Source organism: Pelodiscus sinensis, chromosome 16 (assembly GCF_052426305.1).
Source record: "Pelodiscus sinensis isolate ZL-2025 chromosome 16, ASM5242630v1, whole genome shotgun sequence".
Lineage (NCBI taxonomy): Eukaryota > Metazoa > Chordata > Testudines > Trionychidae > Pelodiscus > Pelodiscus sinensis.
In genome coordinates, this window is record NC_143067.1 from 37,564,464 (window position 1) to 37,591,495 (window position 27,032).

Here is a 27,032-nt window from a genome sequence, read left to right on the forward strand (position 1 = left end):
CATCTGGGACTGGGTGTGAGTCAGGACAGCTGAGTCCTGGCTTGTGCCAGGTCTCCCACTGTGCCTCTGCCTCCCCTCGTGCCCCCCCTTCCTGAGGAGATGGTGCTGGGGGGGAAGCGGCTTTTAAACTGGCTCCCCCCAGTACTGGCTCCTGCTGCCCCCCTTGATGCCTCTTTCTGATAAGCCTAGGCTTATCCGGTAGTCGTCACTAATTGATTAGTCGCTTCTTCCCTGTCCCCATATATATATGCCCCAGAACAAATTAACATATGGCTTCAGAATTGGTAGACAGCTGCATGTTTCAAAGAGCTTGCAAATAAGGTTTCATCCTATTAAACTAGCATCATGCCTAGTACTTGCTACTTCTGACTCATAAGATTCAGAATTCTACCACATAGCAAAGATTGGGCCTTAATGCAATACAACTTGCCATCTAGTAATGAGTAACACAGGATTTTAAAAAATCATTAAGTTCAGAGTTTTAGATATCTGCAACACTCCAAAAAAATTCTGTTAAAAGAATTTTTTCTTTCTTATTTTAAGTCATTAACACCTCTGTAAACTTTGCTTGAAATGCAATCATGCAAATGTCCTCCCAGCACACACACACACACACCATGCAGCCTGCCTCCAACCCAGCCTAACAGAGAGGACTGCAGTGAGTCAGAACACCCCAAACAAACTGCCCCTGCCTCCACCTCACTGCACAGATGTCAATACGCATCTACCCTATGCAGTGAGTCCCTTACCAGGCCAGGAGGGTTGAAGAGACTGCTGGGTTTCGGCCTCTCTCTCTCTCTCTCTCTCTCCTGTGGTAGACTGGACTCTCCAAACTCCCCTCCCCTCTGACTTTCCCCCAAACAAATTAATGAATTACTCTCGACACTTATTGCCTCCTTATCTCGTCCGCTTATCTCATCTACTTCTCTGCTCTGGGAGCTCTTCAGTTCAGCACACGGCAGGGTTTAGCTGCTATTTACAGATGTCCTGCTCCTCACCAGTCAACTGAGCTCCCTACCTGCATGAGGAGCTTTGAACCTTTAAGCAGGGTTCAGAAAATAGCTGAGCAGTTGCACAGCTACACAGTTTAGAGGAAACTTTGGAGATGCTCATCTCTAACACCTGGTTTACACCAGGGCTATGTCTGCACTGCCCCCTTCTGCACAAAAAATATGCAAATGAGGCAAAGTGTGGAATATCGCCATGCCTCATTTGCATAATGAATGAGGCTCTGTTTATGCTCACGAGGCTTTTGTGCAAAAAACCATTCTTGCGCAAGAGCCATTCTTCCTGGAAAAAAAAAGAGGAAGAATGGCTCTTGCGCAAGAGGGGATTTTTGTGCAAAAAGGAGCCATGTAGATGGCTCCTTTCTGCGCAAAAGCCTCTTGTGCAAAAATGGAGCCTCATTAATTATGCAAACAAGGCACGGGAACGTTCCACGCTTCGCCTCATTTGCATTTCTTTTGCTCAAGAGGGGGCAGTGTAGACATAGCCCAGGAGTTTAGGTCAAATTTAGCAGCATAAGGTCGATTTTTCTAAACAATGAGTCCACATTACTGAGCCCATTCCATTGACTTTAAGGACCTCTGAATTCCATTTCAGTACTCCTGCTTTTCACAAGGAGTTACACAAAATTTGACATTGCATGGTCAAATTCATGGTAGTGTAGACCCAGCATTGAGACAGCTGACATTCTTGGCTTCTGGGAGGCATCCCACAGTGCCCTGCTGAGGCCGCTCTTCCAGAACTTGTTCCTGTACTGCTCTCCAGGTAAACAGGAAAAGCCCCAGAAAAGTTTGAAGTTCCTAAAGATGTATGCATCAGGCATCTTTCCTGACCATCCCACGTTGATGTCAGTGAAATGGCCCTTGTGGTGCACCAGTGCCTGCAGCACCATTGAGAAGTACTACTTGCGCTTTATGTACTCCTTGGCAAGGTGGTCGGATGGCAGGATGGGAATGTGCATTCTGTCTATTGCCTCTCCGCAGTTAGTGAACCCTATCACAGCAAAGCCCTCCACTGTGGCATCCACGTTTCCCAGAGGCACTTCTCTACGTAGCAGAATCATATTGATTGCTTGGCTATTTGTATAATAACTGTCCCCACTGTTTTCTCCACACTGAGTTGCTTCCCAACTAACCGGTAGCTATCTGGTGTTGCAAGCTTCCACAGGGCAATTGCCACATGCTTTTCCACTGTTCGGAGTGAGTCTGATTTGAATGTCCCTGTGCTTTGGGGCGGGGTAGGGAACGCCATTCTCAAAGTTTTGTGAAAGTGGCCTTGCGCATTGGGAAGTTTTGCAGCCACTGCTGGTTGTCCCATACATGCAGTTGGGATGTTAAATATCAGTTAGTTGAATAGTCAATTAACCTCACGAATCCTTATCCATTACTCGACTATTCTGTATTCCCTGGGCATGGGCCAGCAACCAGTGCACTCCGGCCCCCCTCTGGAGGAGCCCCCTGCCACTCTGCGCTGTTGCCTCTGTATCAGAAGCAGCAATGCAGGATGCCAGGTGGGAGCTGCTCTACCAGGGGAGCCAGTTTAAAAACCAACTCCCCTTGTGGACTGGCTGTCTGTTGATCTGCACTGCTGCCTCTGATACAGCAGCCTCTGTCCGGAGTGGGGAGCGGCTGAGCTCTCAGATCCGGCGCGAACCTGTTTTGAATCGGGGTCACTGACCCACAGAAAAGTCAGATGGGGCCACGCAAGTGAGATGCAAAAGAACACCCGTTCCAAAAGCCCCCAAGCCTCACTAATGTGGCCCCAACTGTGCTGGTGGGAGCAGGGGACAGGTTGCTGGGGCAGGGTACTCGTGGGGGGTCTGGCCAGGAGGAGGGGACAGAGACAGTTGGGGCCAGTACCTGGCGATCCCAGGTCTTAGGAAGCACGGTGGCTGCTCTTCCCCTCTCCTCCCCCAGGCACACCCCCTGCTCTAACCCAATACCTCTTCCCTTCCCCAGAGCCAGGCACACACCTCCTCCAACCCAATTCCCACCCACCCCCCCGAGCCAGGCACCGCCCCCTCCCATTCCAGTCCCCCGCCCCCCGCTCAAACCTAATTTTCAGATCCCGGAGGCAGACCCGGTACTACAGCCACACGCACCTCCCTCCAGGTGCCGAGGTCAGCCTTGAAACGTTCTGGCTGGGCTGCTGTTCGCACTCCCACCCCCCCCCCCCGAATCCAATCCTCCTTTCTCCTCCCCTCCCCCAGACTAGAGCCAGGGACCCCCTCCCCCACTCTAACCTAATTCTTGGGTCCCGGAGCCACTGCCACCGCTACAGCCGCAGGTCTCCCTTCAGGCGCTGGGGCGCATGCGCGCTGAGTAGCTGGCACGTCATGTGCACCCCCCCCTTCTCAGAGCCAGACAGCTCCCCCCCCGCTCTAACCCAATCCCCTTCCCCCACTAACCTTATGCCCAGGTCCCGGAGCCACTGCTGGCATCGCTGCCGCACCCGGAGCCACTGCCTGGGCTCAGCAGCCAGCTGCTAGCACGTGCATGCTGGGACACTGCGTTATCTGTGGCGGGGGAGCGCTGGACTTGCCATGGACAGGGGATGTCCCAGTGTGCCCTGTAGGGCTGGAGCAGCCCTCTGCTCCAGGTGGGCGGGGATCTGCTCCAGCTCCTACAGGCTAACCAGTTAACCTTTTACATCCCTAATCTTCACTACTACCTTCATTTCCAGCAAAGACATACCCTCAGCTTTGAAAATTAGCTTGAAAAATTCCTTTCTCAGTCTCTAAATCTACCAGCTGAAGCATTCTCCTTCCCATGAAGTGGGGAAGGAAGGGGGAGAGAGAATTTTAATTTCTCATTCAAATAGTTACTCAGAATAATAGCTAACAATACTTACCTCTACTTTAAAGAAATGTTAAATATGAAGTGACAGCTGAAATATTTGTAGACTGGGGCATCAGTCTTTCAAAGACTTATGCTTTATAGTAAGCATGGGCCTATATAGAGACTCAGTGACTTTATGTTGGTCTTGCATAGATTTCAATCTAGTCTTCAATCTTCATTTGGTTTCCTTTTAAACAGTGTCTTATTGATTCTTTCTTTCCTTTTGTGTTGAATTATCACTCTAAAAAGTACCTCATCTTATTTTTAACTCCTTTTAACATTTAGTACTTTCTTCACTGTGATTTCAAATATTGACTTCACAGTCAATAGGTCACAAAATTTTTGTGCTATTTATACACTTAACTGTTGATTTAAAGCTTACTTTCACTGTGTTTGGAATGTACAGCTGATGTCTGAGAGCAGTCTTTTTTTAAAATACATGTGAAATTTGGATTCTTTTTATTTACATCACTCGATCTATTGTTTCTGTTGTAAATTAGGAGTAGATCATGATAAACTAATTGGGTGTGTTGTGTTACTTAATCACGGATATCATGTCTTCCATGTTAGTGCTGAGGAACATAACATCTGTCTCTTTTGCATATATATTTCACTGGAGTTTGGTGTCACAAATTCTTGAATTCAGTGAATTACTGCAATAGGAATTTTGGGGAAACGAAACTGCAGGGGTTTGATTACACTGAGTGTAGGTAGCATTTCATACTGTATGCATTTCATGCTGGGTATATATGTTGATGGCTGTAAATTGCCAATACTGTGAATCTTAAAAAAGATCTTTAAAGTCCTGTGTGAAGGTTTCAGTATTGTTGTTTCTTAACAGAGTTTGGCAGAGCTAGAAGTACTATGTAATCAACTCTATGAGGGGACTGATCTCGCACAGCGGATACAAGCGGAGAAGGTGCTCTTAGAACTTATTGACAGTCCTGAATGTCTCAGCCAATGTCAACTTTTACTAGAACAAGGAACAGTAAGTACCTTTGAGAAGGGTATAATCTGATGATATAAGCATGAATGTATCAGCTGGTGAAGGCCCATAATGGAGGTCCAGGTAATATCAGAGTAAATGCAATACATTTGATTTTTTCCTTCATAAATAAAAGTCCAGCAAATCTATCAACACACAAATTGGTATTCGAGAGTGAGCTTTGTGGGACTCACAGAATTAGAAAGTAGATAGCTTATCGGTTAATGGTATCAGTTAAACTCAGCTGGCTCCCAGTGAAGCCTCCTTGGACTGACCACCCTGTTCCTGGGAGTGCTTCGCTGTGGCCTCTGCAGTATAAAGCTAAGTTTTATAAGCTTAGCTTTTTACTGCAGATCCTGCAGTGCATGTAACCATGTAACTGATAAGATGTTTTTTAGCAGTTACATGGTTACCGTATTAAACAATTTGTAACATCCCTACTAGGAACCTCAAATGAAAGGGGTTTTAAGCCCATTGCTCTTTATTGCACCTCAACATGATTTGCTCCAACACTTTTACGCCTAAGTACCCTCTGCTCTTTCCTCCTACAAATTACAGCGGGACAAGGTAAGAATGGTGCGAAAAGATTTAAATTATATTTTTCTCTTGTTTCAGTTTAAATCGGTCTCTTAGCAATTTTTCAGTTTACTTTTTAGAGTTAAATATATTGTACTGATATTTTCTGTGCAGATATTTCCTCAGGTTTAAAAGGTGGTGGAGGAATGAACTCTGAGAAAATAGTCATTCTCAGTCCTTCATAATCATTACTGTGTTTTGGAAACATTATTATTTCAAATGAAGTGCCTAAGACACGGGTGGTCAATCATTTTTTGCTGGGGGACACTTCAGAAATTTTTGAAGTGGCTCCGGGCTGCTCCGGAAGGGGCGGGGCCTCAAGTGGAAGAGGGCAGGACCAGGCTATTTCCCTGCTTCCTCACCCACAGACTATGATTGGTCAGGGGGTGGACGAGTGCGTGAAGTCTTTGCCTCCCCCCCCAGAGGTTCCCCCTAGGTGCCCAGGCCCCTGGGGTGGGAGGAGACTTCATATGCTCCCCCTTCTGTCTCCCAAGCCATTCAGCCCGCGGAGGCCCTTTTGCCCACCCCTGCCTAAGACTTGCCCATTATCTAGAAATCATTGAGATAATTAGTAATGTCTTTGAAGAACCGGACATATCTATCATGCTAATGGATGCTTAAGGAATTGTAAATTCTGTTTATGATTATAGGATACAACTTGGTTATTGCAATAGATGTTGCAAAATGAGTTCCTCAATGGAGGAAAAATTAAAATATTTAAAGTTAGTATCACACATTGGACATCTGAACAGCCTCTTCCTTTCCACATTATGGAAAACAGTCCCTTTCTCGGCGCGTCCGGTTTTCCTTGCACAGCCAAACTCTGATCTTGCTTTAAGTTAGGAGAAGAGGAAGCTACACACCAAATTTGGTGGTCCTATCTCTTACCATTTAGGAGTATTTCTTGAACAATCAGGGTAGCAAATAGACACACAAATCTCTAATATATAGATTGATAGGATAAGGGCACCCCAATATTAGTAGAGTAAGGAAACACACAGAGGGAAGAAGAAAGGAATTCCTACTAAACATGCATTAGGCACAGTGGCATCAGCATAACATTACAAAAGCTTGCCTTCTTGGGAAGGGAAAGATGCATGCAGCTTTTGAGAAGTGCCGTCCTGGAGCTGCTGAGACTCCTCTGCCCTGCGCAACTCAGGCTGCTGAGCTCCCAGCTCCGCTTTCTGCCACGAGACTCCTGATACAGGGGCTTTCTGATCCAGCAACATCCATGTTCCTGCCAGATTTTCAACCAGATTATGAAGCCCAACTCAGCAGCACAAAGCAAGTGGAAAGACACACTAAAGGGACAGCTAGGGACTTTCCCAGCAAGAGAGGTTGCATACGGATTGGAGTTAGGGATGTTCAATTTAGATTAATTGGCTAATCGAATAGTCAATGCAATTTGCTATTGGGGGCACCTCTGCCTTTGAAGTGTAGCAACAGCCCCGGGACTGTTGCTACACATCAAAGGCTAAAGCACTGTGGGGAGTACGGGCCTGCACTCCACACAGAACTGCTGGCTCCGGGCTGCACGTGGCGTTTCAAAGCGACAGACCCTGAGCTCTACGCAGCACTGCCGCTGTGAAATACCACATGCAGCCCGGACACCCCAGCTGGCCCCGGGCTGCATGCCGCACTTCCACTTTGAAACACCCTCTTGATAGAGGCAGCAAGGGGCGGAGGGGAAGCAACTAGTTGACTAGTCATTCATATCCCCAGTTGGAATGGCGAGGAAGGGGTTATGCCAGAGGTGGAGATAGACAGGTGCAGAGTGCATTGCTGATCCGGGACTGGTGCAGTGCTCCCTGTGAGTCCACTAAAAGCTTAAAGCAGCCTATTGCTGTTTTGTATTCCAGCAGGCCCAAGATCAAGGGAATGAAAAGGTGGGATAGAGCAGTGCTTTCTTTCCAACACTTTTCATCTCAGTGAAACAGCTAATAATATGGCCCAGTGTTTTTTTGACTACTGTATGGTATGCAAGTTCTAAGAATGCAGTTTTAAGATCATGTTTGTCATTAAACTATCAAGTAACGTAATGTTGGAAGGTTTAAAGTTGTGTATTGCCGTGTGATCTTCTCGTCTTTGCTGTATGCAATTAGGATGATACAATTATTGAATTGAAAGTGAGCAAAATTACAGTGTACCTGTTTTGAATGTTGATTTTGCCCAAATCATCTTTGCAACCCCCAACTTGATTTGTTGAGTTAAAGAGTACCTTTAAGGAGTTTGAGTCCAAGACAGATTACAGTTTTCATAGAGAGGTGTCTGGTCTGATCTATGGCATTGCTAAAGAAGTTAAAGATCACATGACTTCTGATCTCACATGAAGACCTTAGTTTACCTTTTCAGCCTTCAAGGCTGTAATGAAGCTTATTTTTACCCTCCTGCACAAAAAACCTCAAATGCTAAAAATCATGAATATTAAAGAAACAAAAGCAAATCAAGACATAAGATCTCTGAACACAGGATTCTCGTGACTAATTCTTGGGTGTGACAGATTTGTCCCTTAGCTATGAAACGTCAACTGATTTAAAACCAAAGATTTGAAAGATTAAAAAATTCAGCCCAGTGATAAGAATGGGTAAGTGTTGTTGGAAAAGTAGTTGCAATCACAAGACTACATTTTTCCTGAGGAGGTGCAGTGGAGAATGGAAGGATCCTCTTATCTCCTAGATCTTGGAATTTGTAGTGATTTTTAAAATGACTATACAGTATTTATGTTTAATTTTTAGTATATCAAGTATATAGCCAAATCATTGTCTGACCAACTGTAATCCTATGGCTTGTTCTCCTTTCCTTTGGCATAACCTATTTTTAAAAATAAAATGGTATTGTGTTTGTTTCTATAGACATCTTATTCTCAGCTTCTAGCAGCAACATGCCTCTCTAAACTTGTAAGCAGAACAACTCCTTTACCCATCGAACAAAGAATTGACATCAGTAAGTAACTTGTATTATTTCTATTAAAATAATGGCACCTATATATTCTCCATGTTCATATCACCATAGTACTATTCAGTGAACACTCCGGTCTGCCCTTCTGTCTATTTATCTGTAACTATTTTTTTAAAGTGCATTTGTAGTCAGAGAATGACTCTAAACCTGATGCTGTCAGGTTCTGCATTTATTTTTTTCTGTTCACTTCCAAATCAAATTTCCTCAATTTCAAACCTTGGTTTTCTAGTTGCCAGAGCAGTAAACTCTTGCTGGGACCTGGAAACTAAGTTAGATGCTTTCTGTGCTTTATTGGATAAAAGAAGGAGAACCTGGCTATGTCAGTGTAAAAGAGAGAGAACAGGGCCCTTTTTTGCTGTCCCTTACTCTTGTACAGGGGCTTGACATGATGGAACTCATTTCCTGCTCCCAACTCCTTATTTGATGAACTCACTGACTGTGGATGCAAATAAACCTTGCACCCTCTCTGGGGTGTAGTAGTGACTGTGTTCCCCTGCATATAAGAGGCATCTGGTTTTCCCATCTGTACAATAAATATGATAATAGATGCCATTCTTACCAACTTCACAAGGGTGTAGTGAAGGTAAGTGAATGTTTGGAAACATGAAAATTTCCAAGTATTATTTATATACTCACTAATCTCTTACATTCACAGATTCCTACATTTTTTTCCCCTTCGGATTAGCTCTTAGAAGTTGTGATAAGGAAGTGAGGGCAGAGTTCGCTTCAAGACGTAAGACCCTGCACAAACTTACACATGTGGTTGATTTGAAGGATGTGACACTGAGCTATTCATGTTCTTAAAATTAAACAAGTGTGTAAGTCTTAGCAGAACTAAGCGTTGAATAATTAATCATTAAATAATAAGAAACATCTGATATAATTTGAGTTTTCAGTACTGAAAAATGTTATTTAGACCAGAGATGAGAACACAGAAACACTTTAAAATGTTTCAAACAAATTTTAGGCATTTTACAAGAATTTTAAAATCTTTTAGAAAAACATCGCATTAGAGAGGCTTAGAATTGAATATACACAGAGATGGAACTGCCCCTAATACCTAGAGGAAAGCCTTCCAGATTAGTATTGAGGCCCACTGCTGGAGGAATATAGGGAGATCTGCATTAGGGATGTTAAGGACTAGTCGATTCCCCCTGCCCTTGCTGCCTCTATCAGATAGAGGCAGCAAAGGGCAGGGGGAAGAGGGAGTACTTCAAAGCGGCAGCTCCACACAGCTGAGCCAAGGATCAGCTGTATGGTACTGCCGCTTTGAAACGCCGAGGTGGCGTTCAAAGGGGCAGCGTTGCACTGCTGATCCCTGGCTCAGCTGTGTGATGCTGTCCCTCTCAAACACTCAGGTAGCGTTTCAAAGGGACAGCACCGCACAACTGAGCCTGGGATCGGTTGTGCGGCATTGACGCATGTGTAGCCCAGGGTCAGCTGGGGACTCTTCAGCTGATCCCGGGTTCCAGTGCGGCATTTCTGTGAGTCCCCAGCTGACCTTGGGTTCTGGGGAAATGCCACGTGGAACCCACGGTCAGCTGGGGAGTCCCCAGAGGATCCCAGGTTCTGCTGAAATGCCTCGCAGACCCTGGCTTCGTGTGGCATTTCAAATTGGCAGTGCAGCATGGAGTTCTGGCTCCATGCTGCACTGCGGCTTTGAAATGCCCAAGAGCCCCTACTGGGAACTCTTGTACATTTCAAAGGAGGAATGCGGAAGTGCGTATCGACTACTTGACCAGTCACTTAACCGTTACTTAACATCCTTAGTCTGCACTACTTTGACTAAAGTGTGTTCTGTGGAGAGAGGACTTTAATCTACTAATTGTGATGACATGTTGTTTTTCTTCTCAGATAAAAATGAACTTGTATATGATAAATTATCCTGCTAGTCTATAAAACAGAAATATATAGAGCCCTACAAATCTGTGGATATCTGCTGCTCATTTTTGTAATTACAGTTGCAGGTACAAATTTTCTGTCTAGAACCCTGCAAATTTGCGGAATCTGCTTTATATCTGCAGATATCCGTATCTGTGGATGTGCATGCGGATATCCTCAGCTCATTTTTGCAAATACAGATGCAAATGCAGATACAAATTTTGTATCCATGCAGGTCTCTAGAAGAATACTTCCTGACCACCCCCAGGCACGTCTCTCTTGTTTGAGAGAAGCATAGCTGAAAAGTTTTCTACCTTAGGAAATATGCCTAGATAGAACTGAAAGCATCTGTACAAGCACATGCCTGGGAACACTGTTGTTAATTTCTTGTATTTCATACGTGAGTTATGAAGGCTGCTGTTGCATTGGAGGCAGAGTAATTGATGCCAAATAGGTGGGACAAGACGAATGATTAAATTATTTACCCAGTCAGCATCGTTATTATTCACAAACTATTGTCAAATGTATGTTAGTATGATAATTACTTACTTTGCTGTAAACACGTCCAATGTATTTAATATTTTTCATGGCTTAATTGTATTGGAATTAGTGTCTTGCGTGCTGAGCATAAAAAATAAACTGATTGCATCACATGATCTAGGTTCCCACATTTATGTTGGAAATGTTCAAGGGCATATTCTAAAAAATTGTGATGTTACTAAGCGTATGTCTTTACAGGGAATTACATTCTGAACTACGTAGCCTCTCAACCCAAACTGGCTCCTTTTGTCATCCAGGCTCTTGTCCAAGTCATTGCTAAGATTACAAAATTAGGATGGTTTGAGGTTCAAAAAGATCAGCTCATCTTCAGAGACATTATTGCTGATGTAAAAAAATTTTTACAGGTAAGAAAAATTATGCTGCTTCTTAAAATTACATATTCTTGCATTAAATTTAGCTCTCTTTTAACTTAATGAATAGTTTGCTTTGTGACCCAAAGCATGTTTATATACACAGATTAGAAAGGCAAGAACCAAAGTCAAAAAAAATTGCATAGGTCGAAGGACCAGAGTGGGCCTGTTATAGGGTAAAAGTCTAGTTTTTAGTAAACTGCCAGAGCTAGAAATGAATGCTTTATTCCATTCCCCATTTTTTCCAAACACATAAAACACTTCTTTCTCACCTGGGCAGATTATGAGTTAGCAGACCTTAAAGTTGTGCCATTTTGGTTACAATCTTTATTTTTTCCACTTGAATTCTCTTAGGGCTTTATCAGCTATTATCTCAGAAAAATAGACACAAGTACTGTACCATCTTCAAGATCGAAATCTCATCCTTCAAATGGAGTAAAGCATTAACTCTGTAGTGATTGTTGCAATATTGTCTGCTAAAATTGTGTTCAGTTGTAGGATCAGTACAAATGTTACTCAGGACCAGTACACTTTTCCAAACACTGGTCCTAGATGATCAATCAAACAGAAAAAAGTTTCTATATTTGATAGAGTGGTTGCCATTAAAATCTTTACAGTGTTACCTGTGTGATAATGTCGTGTATGTTTATGTTGCTTATTAACAGGAATACTGATAGATACCACCTTAACTGTAACTACTTGCAACGGCATGTATTAGGGTTTTTTTAACTGTACTGCACAGATGATCTGTTATTTTGTGCACCCAAAAAGTGGTTTTGATAGTGAAATGATCAGCATTCCTTCTCCTACATGATCACATTAAAAATCTTTTTCTGTGAAACCTAAAACAGCAGAGCAGATTGCTTAAAAAAAGAGTGAATTAGAGTTCACATTCTGTCTCAGTGGGGATGTGGTCATAGTTTGTAAGGGGTGTGCCACTTCAGCAATGGAAGTGGGTAGGTGGTTCACTGATGTGGAGATGGCATTACAGACTTTCCTTGTCTTGTTACTTGGGTTTAAACCCACTAGGTCATAATAATTGGGCTTTTAGTTAAAGGGATGTGGGCATTTAAGGAAACATCATTCACCTTCTCTGCAGCATATGGGGGCATCTTGCTTTCCGCTGATCCTTGTCATGGTTGTTCTTACCACAAGTCATCTGATTGGACCCCATATGTCCGAGAGAAGATAGAGCTTGGTGGTAGGGACCAGCATAAAAATGTGCTGAATGAAACTTGCCTGGTGCGCCAAGAAAGGTTAAAACCTCCACTTTGTTATATGAGGAAATTCTTTCTTACTCTGAAAATCAAAGATCTGCCTGGATCATTTTGGTTGTGGTGCACTCAACAACCCAATGAATTTGTGTTCATTGGAAGGGGTCTTGGAACATTGCACCTTCAAGATTTTGTACATGGAAGGAAGGCTGGGGACATAAGATGGAGGGATTGCAATGCACAGGTAGCTGGATAAGAATTCAGGGGTACTGGGTAACTGTTTTGGTTAATCCCTTGTAAAGTTTGGAGTTAAGCAGTTCAATAAATTTGTGGCCAGTGATATTTAAACAGAAGGTGCTGTAGACATTTTTATGGGCCAGTGAGACAGATATATTCTTGGGTTTTTTTTCCCGTACCAGGCTCTTAAACGTATTCACAATCCCTAATTTAAGAGTAACTTTAAAATTCAGAGTGTAATTAATATCAGAATGCATGCATAGAATGGGGTGATGGTGTTATTTTCTTTCCAGAACTTTTGTCAGTGAAATATTGGTAGTGGATTTGTATAGGTGTTTCTGTATTTATTTCCTTAGAGGTGGAAGTGCATATTGTTGATCCAGGACACACTGGGGTAGTGTTTCTGGCTAGTTGGCAAGGAAAATAATGTGTGAAATAGTTTCAGTCCTGTTGTCTGCCATTGTGTGTCAAATTTATGCTGCATTTGTTTCTCATTTCTAAATAATTTGCTTATAATATGTCATTGCAATTTTTGAGCTAAATTGGGCATAACAGTAAAAGATAGGATGTAAAACAAACTCTTGACTCATACTGTAGCTGTTTTGTAGTTAATTTTATAAATGTAATTGGATTTTACATTTATTATTAAAATGATTGGAGTATGAGTCTACATTGGGTTCACTAATACTGGAGGCTTAAATACAAAACTTTGCTATTTAAGAGATTTTTTTCATTAAATTAAAAATTCCCGTAGAGGAGAAAATGAAGCTATAAATCTACTCATGAATTGAATTTACTATTAAAATGGAAAAAAAAAAATCCTAAACCATAATAGTATATGTTGGTAATTAGTGAATAGCAGTCTTAAGTATGTGCATCTTAGTAATCATATATAAATGTGGTCCAATTTGAATTAGTCTGATTTACTGTGCAGAGATGGACTCCTGTGTTCTGTTTTCAGATCTTCTACTAACTCTCTATAGAACTTTGGGCAAGTCTGTGCTTTAATTTTTCCCATCTGTAAAATGTGTTTAATATTTTTTTATCACCTATGGGGCTTGTGTGCTGTAACAAATATTTGCAACCTGCTTTGAGGTTCTGATATGAAAGATGAACATTCAGTTGCTCAAGTTCCAATTCAAGATCTGTTTAAATAAGAACTCATAGTAATATGCTCTGTGATTGGGGAGTGCTTGTGCTTTGTCTGTTTGTAGTGCCCGATATGTTAGTTTTAACAAAAATTGAACAAAATAAACAAACCAAACCTACCTGACCATATCAGGACTGTCATATGCCTTGCATCTCTGCCCTCCCCATATTCACTCCCCCCTCCCCCCCCATCTCTTTTTCTACTCACTCTGGTCCCATCAAGAAAAGCTTAAACATATACAGTAAAAGTTCTGTTATCTGGCACTCAATTAACCAGAAAACTTAATTAACTGACTTTTCTGATCTCTCTCCCAATACAAATATTCAGTCTAGTAACTGGGATGAGTATACTGCCCACCATGCTACATAATTGCATTTTCTTCACTCTGTTTTTGTACAAAGGAGGCAGAAGACAAGTAAGAAAGCTGAAGTTAAGGATTTATTCAAAAAAGCAGCTTCCAGAGTGTCATAGGGTCATTACAGATTCAGCCCAATCTCCTATACCTTCTACATCTACCATGATAATTATGTTGGTAATGATGACCCTGAGGTGTTGCAAGATCTTAAAGTGCCTTTTGAATCATCAAACGAAGATTTAATTATGTTCACTGTAGTTTTAGCGTTAGATTTATTTTTAATAACCTGGATGTACTCCATGTGCCACCCATAGTGATATGTACTGTCTTAATATAAACTACTCTATGGAAAACTTGAGGGCTTCAGGAAACAATCCCTCTACAGTGCAGTACTGTTGGATTGGTCAGTAACTATTGACTATTTAATACTGTATTCATTTTATTGTATTCTGATTCTTTGAAAATTGGTATTCTATTGATAAAGTATAACTTTCAGTTAACCAGAATATTCAATTAATTGGCACACCCCACTCCTTCAACATGCTGAATAGCAGAGCTTTTACTTTATGTGGGCCTTGCAGTATGCTGAGAAGATTGACAAAACTGGGGTCTGTCAGGTCGAAAGGAAGGAAATCAGTTCCAGAATCAGGAATGCTCTATTGAGAGAACACAATCATGATATCCCAGATGTACAGATCTTGGGACTATCAGCTCAACTTATTCAGTTGATTACAAGTGCCAGGCTGGAATGCTAGTGTCAGAAGCGGGAAGACTTAAACCCTAAGGAACTTTTAAAGTCAAAACCAATGCTATATCTTTTACTCAGAAACAAAGTGGAAGCCAGTCCATTTTCCATGGTCCTAATTGTCCACTGCTCTGCACCTTATATGGTCGTTCACACAAGTGCAAAGCAGGTGGTTTTTTTTTTAAACCTCTCACCCCACCATACTAATTTGGTAGCTTTGTACATATACTGTGCACAAGTATAAATGACTATACATGATACAGTGGGCAATCAGAGCCATGTGTGAACAATGAAAATCTACCTTTGCTGACATTTGAGTGATCATTAAGGCTATTACATTAATTGAGTCTGGTGGTGACAAAGGCAAGGAAAACTGTGGCAAGTTCCACATCTGAGAGAAAAGGCCTACATTGCTATCTGGGGGTATGTCTATACTTCACTACAGTAGCTGAAGTCGAAGTTCCTTAACTTGAATTTTGGCACTGGCCACAATGCAGGAAGTTGAAGGGATCATATTCTCCCTTCGACTTCCCTTATTCCTCCTGGAAGCAGGACTACCGGCATTGACCAGTGCGCCCCTCTCAGTTCAAATTTCTACCCTGTAAGTTAGATCTTGTCTGTAGTGTAGACACACCCTGGATGTCCAGAAATAGCTTAGCAACTGTTAATTGCAGACTTTGGTAACAGAAGATGGATATAACCCTCCGAATCAAAGGCAATAACTTGTAACACTAATTAGTTTACCATTTATTTTAAATAAATAAAGTGCTTTTTTTAAACATGTTTTACTATTAAGTGCCTTGTAATGCCCCTGTGAAGGGAGCTCCGATAAGTCCCTGTGTGGCTCCCATTAAATTACACTTAGGCTATGTCTAGACTACAAGCCTCTTTCAAAAAAGAGCATCTAGACTGCAACCAGTACTTTCGAAAAAGCAAGGCGCTTTTTCGAAAGAGAGCACCCAGGCCGTCTGGATGCTCTCTTTCGAAAAAGCACAGTTTGCATTACATAGCGCCTTTTTTTGAAATAGCACTTTCGAAAAAAGGCATTATTCCTCGTAAAACAAGGTTTTCCACGGTCAAAAAAACTGCTGCGTTCTTTCGATTTTCTTTCGAAAGAATGCAGCAGCAGTCTAGACGCAGGCCACTTTTTTCAGAAAAACCCTGTAGTCTAGACGCACCCTGGATGTATAGAGGAATCAATTCACTACTAGACACCTGCAGGATGAAATACGATAGGCCAAAAGTCATGTTGCTTGCCAGTGTAACAGGGAATGTTTTCCTAGACCCTAGTGCATATCTGAGAAATGCCATCTGATCATTAAGCCACCCACAACACTGGTCTTTTAACTCTTATCTTATAACTCTTATAATGACTGGGGATCATTATAGCTAGCTTGGAAGGATAAAGGATGAATTAACATTAGAGAAGTGTTTAATATTGGAGTTCCTGTAATATAGGTGCTCTGAATATGTATTTCTAAACTGATGATATATATTATAATAATATCCTTAAGTTTTAATGTTTTATGGTGAGATTTTGAAAGTCATCTCTGGGGTTTGAACTTGCAATTCATACTAGTTTTAATGAGACTTGGACATCTAAATCTTATAGACAGCTTTAAAAATCTCTGCCTAAAATGTAGATTCACCCAACCTATTTCTGCTAATGTTATAATGTTAAGTGTTACATTTTAGATGTATCGATTAGTGAACTTATCTGTTTTGTTCTGTAGGCAACTGTGGACCATTATATCATAGGAGTGATGATCCTTTCAGAACTGACTCAGGAAATGAACCTAGTAAGCATGTATAATTTTTTCCTTTTGCAAGAGATCACTGTAACATTGCTAAAGCAGCATATCAGACTCTCCCTGCAAGTTGTAGAAATGGTATTAAAGAACAGGAGGTAGACATGGAAGATTCTTTTGCTTTAAAACCCCAGCTTTTTAGGGGACCACGTCGTCTCAATGGATGGATGTGACCTAAAAGTAGGTTGCCCATCTGATGCAGGGGGCAGGCAGGATTTAAACATTTCCAAAAGTATATATAGCAGTAAAGGCTCAGTGACACAGGTTTCATCTGGATACGCCTACCCAGAATACTGGGTGTATATGTTGCTAGCCCATATCATATACACAGCCAGGTCTTTACTGTTTTTTAGCTGTGCAACTTAGATTAAAACCAGCATAGGTATAACTTGAGCTGCAATCACACCTCTAATTTCATTGTGTGGACATACCCTTTATCTCATGACAAATCTCAGCAGCTTGCTCTTTGTACTTTTTGTAGATGACGTTCAAAGAAGAATGACCCTGGATTTTGATTTTTAGTGTCCATGGTTTGGGATAAAGGGTAGGGATCAAGATAGAAATGGAGAGTATTGATCAGAGTGAAGTAAAACCTCGTAAATTAAAGCAAAGGATAAGTGTTTTGGGTACCTGATTTGATACAGCTCTTAAAACAGGAATAGTCCAAGTGTCGATAGGCTCTCCCTCTCTTAGGGTACGTCTATGCCGGGATTAGACTACCCAGAATAGGAAAATGAAGGTGCGATTTACATAATCGCCGCTTCATTTAAATTTAAATGGCTGCCGCGCTGAGCCAATCAGCTGTTTGTCGGCTCAGCGCGGTAGTCTGGACGCTCTGCGGTCGACATCAAAGGCATTTGTCGACCTCCCAGCTGAATATCTGTTTGTTTGCTTCTGCTTGTTCATAGTGTTGCTTCAGACCCTGTAGGTCAGCATCCTGAGCAAGGCATAGTACAAAACAGAAATAATAGGTACTATAGGGAAAAAATAGAGTAAGAACAAAAGTGGGTAGGAAAGTACAGAGTTAGGGGGTGTTGGTATTGCCAAGAGAAATTAGGAGGTCTGGGCTTGGTACCAGACTAAAGTCTTCATCTATACTGACTCTTATGCCAGAAATGCCCTTTTGCTAATCTTAAGGAGAGAGAGAGACTTTTTAAAATTTTTGCGGTCTTATTTTTTTAGGTTGATTATTCAAGACCTTCTGCAAAACATCGTAAAATAGCTACCTCATTCCGTGACACGTCTTTAAAGGATATTTTGATGCTGGCATGCTCTCTTCTAAAGGAGGTAAGATAGTTTTATAACTTAAGCAAGTATTAAAATGCCCTAAAAACGAGACTCTTATGTTTTTATTGCTTAAAATTTATGGTAGCTATTATGCTGAGTTCATAAGGTCAGTTTATACCTAGATAGGTGTATGCATGTTTCAGATTTGAACAGACACAGTAGCCAATACAACTTCTGAATGTTTTTACTGCCTGTTCAATGTGTCTATTTGCTTATGTTCTGTCTTACAGAGTAGACAGCATGTGTCCTGAGAGCTTCTTGTTTCCTATATTGTTTTGCTAGTTTATTTTTATCTTAGCTTCGGCCTTGTACTTTTAAGTGCTGTTAAAAAAGGATGATAAATCCTCTTGATGTGCCAGAGCAGTCTGGATGCCCCAGGGGTCTCTGCCTTTCTTGCTATCCCTGTGAGCTTCTGTGGCGCACTGAGGTAGCCTCTCCACAGGCTTTTATATGAGGCTGTCAGGCATCTGGATTTCAACCATTCCTGGCCACTGGGAACTATGGCAAGTGATGTGGACCGAGGCATGGCATCCTGCAGCTCCCACTGGCTTGAAACAGCAATCCATGGCCAACAGGAGCTGCAAGCACCCATACCTGTAGAGGTACAGGTAAATAAAGTGGCAGCAATCCACTGGGGCTAATCCTGGTGAACCACATCTGCTTTGTGGGCCGGTTATTGCCCACTGCTGCTCTAACCTAATTACCTTCACACGCAATTGAACTGCAGTTAAATCAGTGCTCCCACATGTTCAGCCCCAGCCACCCTTTCGGGTAGTAGATGTAATAATTGAAACATTTGTATAATGCCAACTTCTCTTCAGGAAACAATAGTGATAAGAGTAGCATTTACTCACTTATTAAATTGTGCACTAAACTAACGTTTATTGAACCACTGGTCTAATTTCTACCCATAAAACGAAAGCACTCACATAAAAGTTGTATAAAAGCTTAGCAGAGTAACAAGTGTAATTGGAAAATAAAAATAAAATAGAGTAAGCTGTTGGTTTCCAAGTTGGGTTCTTTATGGCTCATGTATCATCACCAGTGATGAAGATTCAACAATTACAAGTTGGTTAACAATTCTACTGATGGCACAAAATAGATTCCAGCTCCCTCTCCCAGAATGAAAGCTTTTAGTCACTGAATCAACAGATATGACTCTGAATATAAACAGGGGGCAGATGTACTGAGTAAGAAAGGGCTGAATTTTATTTGTTGTTTAGGCCAGAAAAGTAACTCTTTAAAAGAACAATTTCCCAACCTCTAAGAACAACTTTAGTGACTAATGTTTGAAACTTGAAACTCATTGCCTTTTATACTATATGTTTATGGCCATGGTCAGTTGTTTAATTTGTGGTTGTGGTTGCTTTCTTTGTAAATATACATTATGGTAATTGCAGTAGTTAGCAAAGGGCCTGTGTAAAACTGTCATCTTACTCAGAATGTATAATCTTTGTAAGCCTCCAAATCCCATCAGTGTGTTTACTCTTGGCTCTGTAGAGCTAGCAGTGCAGCTGAGGGACAGTGAGTTGTATTGTATTCTGGTCTTCTATATCCCTGAACTGAAAGCTAAATTCAGAGTACAGGCTTTGTATTACTGATGATGATGTAAAACAAGAAGAACCTGTTCTGGTTTTCATATCCTGGAGGAATGTCTGGAGCTTTTGAACTCTAAAGTGAAAACATATTTGCTCTGGAGTATATGAAGAAGAATGAATATGGAACTCCAAATGTAAAATGTATATACATTCTTCTAAGTATAACCATGCTTTAAAAGTTATGTGTGCATCTTGGAGATGCACAGTTCATATACCAATACTGTAGGAAAATGGATCACTTTAATTATCCTTTTAAGAAAGAAGAGAACTGTGTCTTACAGGAATAAAAATCAAATTTACTTTATACATTAAGGGCAAAAACCTTTAAAAATTAAAATTTGTATTTTAAAAAAATTACATTTTTCTTTGTACAATCGGTTTTTAAAGACTTTGAACCTGATATTTTCTGTTTTAAAATTGCATTTAGTCTGTTCTATACCAACAACTTAATGCAATGTTTTATTTTTTTAAAATATAGTTATTGGCAAAACCTTTAAACCTTCAGGATCAACAACAACAAAGTTTAGCAATGCATCTCTTGAAACTTGTCCTCAACTGTCTTAACTTTGACTTCATTGGCAATTCAGCAGATGAGTCTGCAGATGATCTATGCACTGTACAGATCCCAACAAACTGGAGAACAAGTAAGAAAAGAACATAACTGTTAACACTGAAGTGCATTCTACACACAGTGGAATGTGTTATCTGTTTTGATATAGTATTTGTAATTATAGGAAAAGATCTTAGATTGATAAGGTAGTTTTGTTTGCTGATATATTAAACAGGAAACCTTCTGGCTATTTTTAAAATATTTCTTTCTATAACAGAAACAGGAAGGAAAGAAACAATGTACCATACTGCACAGCAGTGCACAATTCAAAGTGTTTTCTACAGGTTCTTGTACCATGCCCATCATCAAAGTATCTGACTGCCTTTAAGAGCTGCAGAATCATGTTCTTGGGTATCCATGTGTGACAGGGGACGGTCCCACCAATTCTTGTGCTCTTGTCTATTTGGAGACTTTCAGTTGTTAAACACCACCTATAGTTTATAATGTTTAATCTTATTAGACCATACATACCATTTATAACATCAGATTCTCCTCAGTCCTCTGTCAAGGAGGGAAAGGGAAGAGGTATCTCCATCCGGAGATCCTTTTTGTTTCTGACTCTCCTATTCTGCACTTCCTTCTTATGCCTTAGTCTACCCTCTGCCTTAGAAGACCAATTAGCTGGTTAGTCCAATCTCCAGCCTGTTCTAATCCATGGATTAGCCTATGTCTACACTACACCAGAAAGATGACCGGAGGTATGCAACTCCAGCTATGTGATTGACATAGTTGGAATTGATGTGCCTAGGTTAAGTTATGGCGGATCTACACCACATGGGGTCTATAGAAAAAACACTCGCATTGTCTTACCTTACTCTCTTCAATTGGAGTAGAGTAATGCGGTCAACTTGTGAGTGATCTGTGGTCAATATGGCCTGGTCTTCACTAGACCTGATAAATTCACTGCCAGTGAATAAGTCTCAGGGCATTGATTCATGCTGTAGTGTAGATGTAGCCTGAGGCACAGTCAGGTTCACTGTGGGTGAGTGTAAATTAACTGCTGCTTAAAAGTTTAGAGTGCTGACTCAGTTGTTGTTCCCAGCACGTTGTCACACCTTATAGGAAAAGATCTTAGATAATTTTATAATTACAAGTACTGTATCAAACAAGTGTTGTATGATTTGATGTATACTTAATTTTTTTTAATGTATAGAACAGATTAACTGTGCTAAGAGAGCATTACAAGGTCTCGTAAACTATATATTGAGCTGATCTACTTCGTATACTTACAGATATTTTGTTCTTTAGTCAAAATTGTACTTCACTCTTAGCACTATTATGAAAAATAAAACAATCCTGGTGATATATATTTCATTATTACTGATGAATAGTGATAAAAACATTTTTGTGTCATCAGTCTTCCTAGAACCAGAGACCTTGGACCTGTTTTTCAATTTGTATCATTCCCTCCCACCAGTACTGTCTCAATTGGTAAGTAAAGCTTAGTGATTTACATTATAATAAATACTAAAACTAGTATTCTTTTGACTATGTACATCTATTAAACATGCTCACTAAATATTTACACCCTGTCCATCCCCACTGATGGCTTTGGTGCCACTTGCGTATAGTTCGAGCCATGTAAATGGTAAAGTGAAATTATTCTGCTCGTTGAGTAACTTCTGGAACCTCATGCTCATGATTGGCCATTTGAGATAAACAACAACCACAAAATATATTAAAAGATATTGCAAAGTCAAGCACTCAAAAATTAGGAAATGCCAGAATTAAGGTTGCCTGTGCACCATTAATTCAACTTTTAATGTGTATGCATTATGATACAGTCTTTAATTATGATCATATACAATTTTATCTCCAGTACTGTTATCTAATTCGGAGCAGCCAGTGCTTTTAGGAGGTTTCCTACCATCAACTCCCAGTCTCCATGCCCAACCCAGTCACAGCCTTATACCACCAACTACCAGACACATTTTCTATCCCACCTCAATCTCCTCTTCTAGTCTCATCTGTCTCCTATACCTCGTCTGTTTCTTGGACATGGCTGAATTCTTTTGGCTGAAACATGCCAAAAACAAAATTTCACCTGAGGCAGACAACCGTCATGGTACGTTTTAGTTAGTCAGTTCTTCTCTGAGTAGTGACGCTATGAGTGTTCCACTGTAAGTGTCCTTTTGGGTGTCCCACTGTAGGTGTGTCAGCTCCCTCTGCATCTTGGATCAGAGAGCTTCATTACCAGTGTGGTTGGGCTTCACATTTGCTCCACCTCATATTGTGCCAGGCTTGACATCTGTATATAGTGCTGTACAGTTCAACTGCTTTCAGTTTATTCTAAACTGCCTTTGGTATGAAATGGAAGCCAGAGCTCCATCTTTTTATCTCTAGAGATACTCTCATTTAACTTACCTAACTTAGGGTATGTGTACACTACCCTCCTAGTTCGAACTAGGAGGGTAATGTATGCATACCGCACTTGCTAATGAAGCCCGGGATTTGAATTTCCCGGGCTTCATTAGCATAAGCGGGGAGCCGCCATTTTTAAATCCCCGCTGCTTCGAACCCCGTGCAGCGCGGCTACACGGGGCTCGAACTAGGTAGTTCGGACTAGGTGCCTATTCCGAACTACCGGTACACCTCGTTTCACGAGGAGTAACGATAGTTCGGAATAGGAACCTAGTCCGAACTACCTAGTTCGAGCCCCGTGTAGCCGCGCTGCACGGGGTTCGAAGCAGCGGGGATTTAAAAATGGCGGCTCCCCACTTATGCTAATGAAGCCCGGGAAATTCAAATCCCGGGCTTCATTAGCAAGTGCGGTATGCATACATTACCCCGCTAGTTCGAACTAGCGGGGTAGTGTAGACATACCCTATAGTAGTTATTACCCGTTTTCATGATTTTTTCCCCCTCCTTATAAGAAACTAAAACTTTCTAACTCTTCCCTTCCCATTTCCTTATGCTTCCCTGTTTTCTGCTATTCCTTCTTGGGAGTCTCCCCCAACTCCCGCCTTCCCTGGACTATGCTGGGATTCCCGTAGCTCAAGAGGTAGTGGGTTAGGCTTTACTCATATGAAACAGTCTTGGTGCATCTGCTGCCTCAGTGAGGACCATGTCACAGTAGTGCACTCTCTGCATTAACTCAACAACCCAGAACCACGAACTCAGATTGAAACTTCTCATGGAGAGTTCTCTACAGCCAGCTTTGGACCCCAGCCCTGATACTTCTCTGTACAGCTCTCATACTCGACTTGGTTATCAGCTGACTCCCACTTTCTGCAGCCATTCAGAAGGAAATCCTCTTTTTCATGCTTAGATGGGAAGAAACTGGTCCCTTCCAAGGAACCACATCAGAGAATGCCAGTAGACTCAACATCATCAGGAGTTAGCTCCCATGACTGTCTGTGTACCTAAATGGATAGGACCACAGGTGAACAGTGCTGTTTCTTGGGACCGAGAAACACAGTGAAGGAACTGTCAAAACAATACCTTCAGTTGCTCAGCCATATGGCAGCAGCCATGTTCATGGTAAAATATGCTGGGTCGCACATGTACTGTCTCCGGGTGTGGCTACACACAATGTAAATATCTCACCAACACAGTCTTCATAAACTCCTATCCATGTCTATTTAAGATCCAGTACTTACTACATTGGTGGACAAAAGTCCAAAACATATGTATATGTCCATTTTCTCCAATTAGCACTTTTCCTGATTCTGACAACTGACCCCTCCTTAATCAGTAGGAGGGTAACTCCTTCAGATCCACATGGCGCAGGGACAGTGCCAACCCATATTAACTTTGTAGAGCAGTGAGCAATTCACAATATATGCTTGCATTTCCTACCGCTAATAATCAGACACCAGAAAGACAATATTGCCTGCATATTTTACATCAACTGACAGGGTGGACGATTCTCACAAGACTTCCAGGTGGAAAAGGAACTGAGGGCAGTTAGATCATGATTTGGAAGTACAGTAGATATAAGAGTCCTTCAGTGCATATTTATCTGCTGGGGATTTCCACATAGATTTCTTTATCACACCAGAGAACCCAAAATGCCTTTAGTTTTGCTCCTGGGCAGGTCTAGGCCATAGGTCTCTGGAAGATGCCTTCTTCATTACACGGGATGCTCTAATACTCTCTGCTTTTCCACCCACCTTTTCTTCTTTTGTTCATACTACTCCACAGTATGTAGATGGAATGAGTCCAAATCATCTTCAGAGCCCCAACATGATTGTGACATATTTTGCAAATACAGTAAGTCGTGTCATGTCTGCTCCTACAACATAAGAGAACCTCTTTTACTGAATCTGAACATGTCATTTTTGAATTCTGAAACCATGAAAGAGCCATACCTTCAGATGAGCAAGTCATTGATTGGAATCAAGAACTCAGCCTGCAACCTATGAGAAGATGTGTGGAGCCAGTTGTAGAGTGATCAGGGAACATACCGTCATGCGTAAGAGATATGACATGATTCACTGTACTTAATTGCAAAAGTGGGAAAGATTCTAATCCCAGTACATGGCCAATCATGTCTCAATGATTAATATCTTATAACCACTCATTCTAATTATATCCTAGATCTTAAAAGATCAGGCCTACCTACAAGCTCCATTCATATGCACTTAGCCAATATCCCAGCATTCCGCCCCAAGATAAAGACTGTTTCATATTCACCCACCTGCTCGTGAAAAGATTCCTTAAAGGCCTTTTGAACCTCACATGTGACATCCCACCCAACCTTAGGATTCCAACCTTGTTTTGTACCATATCGCCAGACCACTATATTTGAGTTCATGGCAATGTGCACCTGCATTCATCCTTCCATGAAAACTGCATTTTTTGTAGACTTTGTGTTGATTTGAGTAGTTGTAGAAGGGGCTTTCATGTCATACTTCCATATAGAATTTTGCACAAGGACAAGGTCATGTTACACAGGCATCCAAAACTCCTACTCAAGGTCCATCCTCCTTCCATTTGAGCCAACCCGTTCACCCTCCTTGTTTCTTTCCAAGGCCACATACCCACCAACAAGAAGTGATGCTATTACTCAACTTGGGCATTAGGCAAGCATTAGCCTTTTACTTTGGTAGAACTAAATCCTTGAGATAATTGCATACTTATTCTTCTCAATTGCAGAATGATCAAAGGGAGTGTCTGTATCCAAACATCATCTTTCTAAGTGGAGCTCACAGTGCAAACATCTTTGTTATCAATTCCACAACCAGCTACTTCCACCTGGAGCTCGAGTGCAGTCCACTAGCTCTCTCTCCATCTCAGTTGTCTTTCTCAACAATGTGGCAATCACTGCATTTGCAAAGCAACCACCTAGGCATCCACAAACACTTTTAGCCAACATTGTTCAGTTGTCCGTGATCAGATGCTCTTCTAGGATTCATTGGCGTTTCCTCTATATTGGACACCATTCCACAACCCCAGCCTTCCATCTAGGGTCATTACTCTACAGTCACCTACAGGCAAGTACACTACTTGAAGAAGAAAAGAGGTGCTCCTCTACTGTTCTCCACCTCCCCTGCTTCAATCTCAAATATAAGCTTTGTAGTAGAAAAGGAACCAAGGGCAGTTAGATTACAAAGTGATCTATAGATATGTCACCCACGGCGCAAGACAGGAAGGAGTATATGTGAGGCCAGTGGGCACTACTACCAAAGATCTCTGATCCCTTGCACCTATAATGCAGAATCAAGAGGAGACACATCTCAAAGTATTTCAGATAGTTCACAGAGTGAATAACCTTCTCTTTGGCAGTTAATATAAGGAATGGAAGTGGTCTTATCATGGGATATATCGAGCAATCTGAATAACAATTGATGCAGCAGCCCTGGGAATAACCCTTCCAAATGAGAGGAAGACGAAAGACAGGTCAGGCAGGAAAGATGTCCTTTTTTGATTTTACAATTCTTTTCTTTTCTTTTTTTTTAGGCACTTTCCTGTTTAGTTCAGTTTGCTTCTACTAGAAGATCTTTATTTAGCAATCCAGAACGTGCCAAGTATCTTGGTAATCTAATCAAAGGAGTGAAAAGAATCCTTGAAAATCCTCAGGTATTTGTTAAAGTTCTTTGCAAATGTTAAACTTATTTCTGTGCTCCATCGTAACCTTGTTGCCTCTCTTCATCTCTCAGGACTAAGGCTACATTTTAGTTATATGTATTTTTAGTAAAAGTCATGGATAATGTCACAGGCAGTAAACAAAAAGGCACAGTCTGTGGCCTGTCCATGACTTGTAGTATATACCCCTAACTAAATATGGACCGGGGCAGCCTTGGGTGCTCTGAGTGGGGTTCGGTCTGGGGCACCCTGCAGGAGATGGTTCAGGACCTCCGCTGGTGCTAGCAGAAGGCCTGGTAGTGGCACCCAGCCTGGGACCCCTTCTAGTGTAGGGTCAGGGTAATTGGTGACATGTGGCCTGGGACCCCTGCTGGGGCGGGGGGGGGAGGTGCTGGCAGATTACCTACCTGGTTCTGCGCAGCTCCCCAGAAGTGGCTGGCATGTCCCCGCAACCTCCTCTGTGCGCTGCCTTCACTGCAAGCTGTGGCTCCGCAGCTCCTATCGGCTGGGAACTGCATCTACTGGGAGCTGAGGGGGCAAAGCTGTGGTGGCGGCAGCATGCAGAGGGGCCGCCTTCGCCTTACCTCTTCCGCCTTAGGAGCTGCAGGGAAATGCAGGCCGCTTCTGGGAAGTCCCTTGATGTAAGCACCACCCTGCACTCCAATTACCTGACCCAGCCCTGTGCCCCATGCTATGCCTAAGCTGCCCAGCAGCCACCAGTGCAGCTGGCCCAGGGGCTGCCTGTTTTGCTGGGACAGCCTGGGCCAGCTGCACTGACCATTGCAGAAGCCACGGAGGTCACAGAAAGTCACAGAGTCTGTAACCTGTGTGACAGTCACGTAGCCATT

The 27,032-nt window shown here is 41.9% G+C and overlaps 1 protein-coding gene across 2 annotated transcripts in view; it reads left to right on the forward strand.

Moving 5' to 3' along the window:
* The window catches only part of RANBP17 (RAN binding protein 17), a 227,169-nt gene that overhangs the window by 5,147 nt on the left and 194,990 nt on the right, over window positions 1-27,032 (forward strand). The window contains exons 2-9 of one of the 2 annotated variants that reach the window (XM_089769552.1): window positions 4,684-4,830; window positions 8,256-8,346; window positions 10,981-11,147; window positions 16,588-16,653; window positions 17,845-17,949; window positions 20,026-20,191; window positions 21,515-21,588; window positions 26,059-26,178. In XM_089769552.1, the coding sequence (XP_089625678.1) occupies window positions 4,684-4,830; window positions 8,256-8,346; window positions 10,981-11,147; window positions 16,588-16,653; window positions 17,845-17,949; window positions 20,026-20,191; window positions 21,515-21,588; window positions 26,059-26,178 (936 nt within the window). Of the gene's footprint in view, window positions 1-4,683; window positions 4,831-8,255; window positions 8,347-10,980; window positions 11,148-16,587; window positions 16,654-17,844; window positions 17,950-20,025; window positions 20,192-21,514; window positions 21,589-26,058; window positions 26,179-27,032 lie in introns of those variants that run through there. The other variant, XM_025181074.3, reaches the window with a different exon arrangement.